Source organism: Epinephelus lanceolatus, chromosome 3 (genome assembly GCF_041903045.1).
Source record: "Epinephelus lanceolatus isolate andai-2023 chromosome 3, ASM4190304v1, whole genome shotgun sequence".
In the NCBI taxonomy this organism is placed as follows: domain Eukaryota; kingdom Metazoa; phylum Chordata; class Actinopteri; order Perciformes; family Serranidae; genus Epinephelus; species Epinephelus lanceolatus.
This window is the reverse complement of record NC_135736.1, coordinates 30,012,225-30,015,721: the sequence shown is the minus strand read 5'-3', so window position 1 is coordinate 30,015,721 and position 3,497 is coordinate 30,012,225. Positions and strand designations below refer to the sequence as shown.

At 45.1% G+C, this 3,497-nt stretch overlaps 1 protein-coding gene across 1 annotated transcript; it reads left to right on the top strand.

The window, feature by feature from the left end:
- Positions 1 to 220: 220 nt before the first annotated feature.
- Positions 221 to 2,960, top strand: LOC117255051 (uncharacterized). The gene is made up of 2 exons (XM_033623604.2): positions 221 to 588; positions 854 to 2,960. The coding sequence occupies exons 1-2, from the start codon at positions 432 to 434 to the stop codon at positions 2,182 to 2,184; spliced, it is 1,488 nt and encodes a 495-aa protein (XP_033479495.1). The 5' UTR covers positions 221 to 431; the 3' UTR covers positions 2,185 to 2,960.
- Positions 2,961 to 3,497: the final 537 nt, after the last annotated feature.

Sequence of the window (3,497 nt, the reverse complement as noted above, 5' to 3'; positions counted from 1 at the left end):
TCGCCACTTGTTGCAACGTCAGACTCCATCTCTCCGGTCTGGGAGGAGGGAGGATTAGAGGAGGGGGGGGGGACTCCGTCACATCCTCTGTCCATGTATGGGCATGAAGTTTACACGCAGCGGGGAATCCTCTCACTGGAGCTGATGAATGGGGAGGAGGGCCGAGGGAGCTGCCAAAGTGTATATAAGGAGAGAGAGGGGAAGTCGCTGATGTGAAATCCACAGCAAGCAAATACCTACCGAGGAGCTCAGAGACGAAAAGGAATACCTTTAATTGCTTTTTACACCTTTTGACACAGACCACTTTGGATCATTTGTTGAAAACCATCAAAAAGAGGGGGTTTGAAAGCAAAGTCATCTGCATAATTTGTTCTACATCTTCCCCTTTTTACCCTTTTCCCTGGGAGAGACGGACTTCTAAGTGCATCAGTATGTTGAACAATATGGATTTGAATGCGAAAGATTCTTTTTACCCTCAGTTTGAGAATTGCAACAGTTCTTCCCTGGGAATGGAAAACAGCGTGCGGAAAGACAACCAGGAGGTGTATGTCGATGCAGAGCGGGGGGTACCTGCCCAGTTTGGCCACGGTGAGTTCGCATCTTTGCACAGTCGATAAAATGGGCATGCATGAGAATTTAAATGTGTTGAATATGAGCACCACAGGGAATAGAGAACTCTTCCCGTGCAGTCGTGTTTAGATATATAAATCAAGGCATCTTTTAAGCTATCCCAGTGCCAAAATACGCATGAATGTTTATGTAACGCTGTTTTTTTTTTCATCGTTTAATTAAACTGATTCTTAAATATAAAACACTCGCGATGACAAAGTTTTCTCTCTTGCTAATTCAACAGAAGGAGCCCCAGCAACCCTCAAAACCGAAGCTTCCAACTCGGAATTTGCTTTTAACCCCTGCGAGTGCCCAAAAGACACCTACACCCCCTCCTCGCTCGCCTACTCGGGCAGTTTCTATGTTGAGGCATCTCAGGGAGCGCCGTGCAGCACCGAAACACTTCTCAATATGATCACTGAGATCGTGGGTATATCCACAATGCCACTTTCAGAAGTGCAACACAGCGGCAACAGTCGGGGAACTTATCCGTCGCCTGCGCCGATGGACAGCAGCAATGGCAATTTTGGAGACCCCGGCGTTAAAAGGCAATCCTACACCTGCTCCGGACCCACTCCCCCTGTGTACTCTCCAGACCAGACGTGCCCGAGGTACGCGGATGATCAGGCCGGTAGCCAGACCCAAGACCCGTCCACTTCCCAGCTGAGCTTCGGCTCTCCCCGAGCTCCAAACCAGAAGAAGGATGAACCAAAGTCAGAGGCCGCTTCTTTCCCTGTCGTGGTCAAGAATGAGTTTGAGAGCAGCTGCTATGAATGGGGGACATTTAACAAATCTGGCTGTTTGGAGACGAGTTTCCAGACAGAGACCTTCCCGATGTCGAGCGATTTCCCCCCTGACCAGCAAATGGATGTTAAGGAACTTTTAGACACGTTTCCCCCAATTTGTCCCAACCCAGAGATGGAGTTTAAAGTGGAGGGGGGTATCAAACAGGAACCGTGTTTCTCTGACACCTGCTCTCAGAGCTACTCCAGCCCCCTATACAATAATTACCTCCCACCTCCTCCGATGGGCCTCTCCTCTAACCTGAAACCCTTCCCTGAGCCCCCACAACCATCTAATCAATGTGATTCCTTATACACATCACCAGCTTTACCCAGCACCATAGACTCCATCCTGTACTCTTCCTTGTTGCCAGATTCTTTCGCCCAAAGTTACACCACCCGTGCGACGAAGCCCCCAAGGGCCAGGAAGAGCCCGGCCGCCTCTCACGGCCCAGCCAAAGAGAAACCCTTCACCTGCCCTATGGAGAGCTGCGACCGACGCTTCTCTCGCTCGGATGAGCTCAACCGGCACATCCGCATCCACACGGGCCACAAACCTTTTCAGTGCCGCATCTGTTTGCGCAGTTTCAGCCGTAGCGATCACCTTACCACCCACACCAGGACTCACACTGGGGAGAAGCCGTTCTCCTGCGACGTCTGCGGCAAACGGTTCGCCCGGAGCGACGAGAGGAAACGGCACGGACGCGTACACCTGAAACAGAAGGAGAAAATGGAAATAAAGCCACAGGTGACCACCGGCGCATGGACTTTCACTCTTCCCGAGGGCATTTGAAGACAAAGGCTATGTGTCCACACATACTATATTAGGATCTTTCCGTCTTGGAAGATAATAAGCCAGCTAACTACTAAGTTGATGTCTGAGTTGGTTTGACTGGCACGCCAATGCCTGGCACAAGAGGTTTTGCAGTTTTTTTGAGGAGCAGAAAGGGGGAGAGAGAGGTCTGCTTCGGCCTTATTGCCTGCTGCTGATGCTGCTGACTTTATGCAAAGATGCATAAGTTGTAAAAGTCGGTAAACAGATCAACAGTGACTTGTTGCTGTTACTGTCAGTAGAGCCAAACCTCTCTGCTGCGGCATTGCATGACTGCTGTTCAGCACCTCTTCATCTGGACAGCTCCAACCTCCATCGCCTCTGAGCCTGGATGGATTGCACTTACAGATTATTAATATCTCCATATAAGATTCTTATTTTCTGCTTTTAGCATTCTTAGAGCAATTGTTTGGACTATGTTTCTTAAAAATGCATGTTTATGTCAGTGTTTTTATTTTGTTTTATTTTATTTTTTTCCTTTAAGCGGAATAATCAACCACTGTCAAGGTACTCCTTCGCTCCACAGTGAGGGTTATTGACATGAATGTAGGCTAATATATTTATGGCTTTGACCATAAAGCTGTCCATCTTTTATCAGATTTAGTGTTTGTTTAACTTCTTATCATTTGGCTGTCAGTGTTTTTTGTCATTGGTCTTTGTGTTGTGTTACAATTGTTTGGATTATTACAATTGTGAAAGATATATCATAAATGGGAAATAAATATATTTGTATTACTGTACTTCTTTGTATTTTTATAGCTAACTGTATATTTTACATTTATCACATTTGAGCGTCATTTATCGAGGTGAAATGTATTCTGAATCATTAATAATGTCTTGGTTTTTTCGAGGGCTATTGTTTAGTAACACAATATTTTAAATGTTACAATTTGATATCAGAAACATTTTCGCACTTCATCCCATTGTTGGTATGATAAGAGTTATTTCATTGAACTGCTGATCTAGATTTAAAAAGGGACCAGTATGTACACTAGTTGTGGTACAGCTTTTCAACAAAACTAATTTTACAGTATGTACAGAAGTATGTTAATCAAGCTAGAGATGACTAGCAAATCATATAAACATTGCTTTTGAGTAATCAGGTAGCACACATTGCTGCGAGTTTCTGTGGACTTTACCTTGGACTTTTACCATGAAAGGGTTTTGACTCCTGGTATCTTTTTTTGCTGGAGATACTGTATGCTGAAATGTTCACTTTAGCAAAAAATACAAAAAAAAAAGAAAGATACAAAGAAAAAAATGAAAAAATGTCA

What these genes read in the sequence shown, in the direction of transcription:
- LOC117255051 (XM_033623604.2), top strand. Translation starts at nt 432, where the DNA reads ATGTTGAACAATATGGATTTGAATGCGAAAGATTCTTTTTACCCTCAG. An exon ending in ACCTGCCCAGTTTGGCCACG is followed by an intron (nt 589 to 853) that starts GTGAGTTCGCAT and finishes CTAATTCAACAG; the next exon opens with AAGGAGCCCCAGCAACCCTC.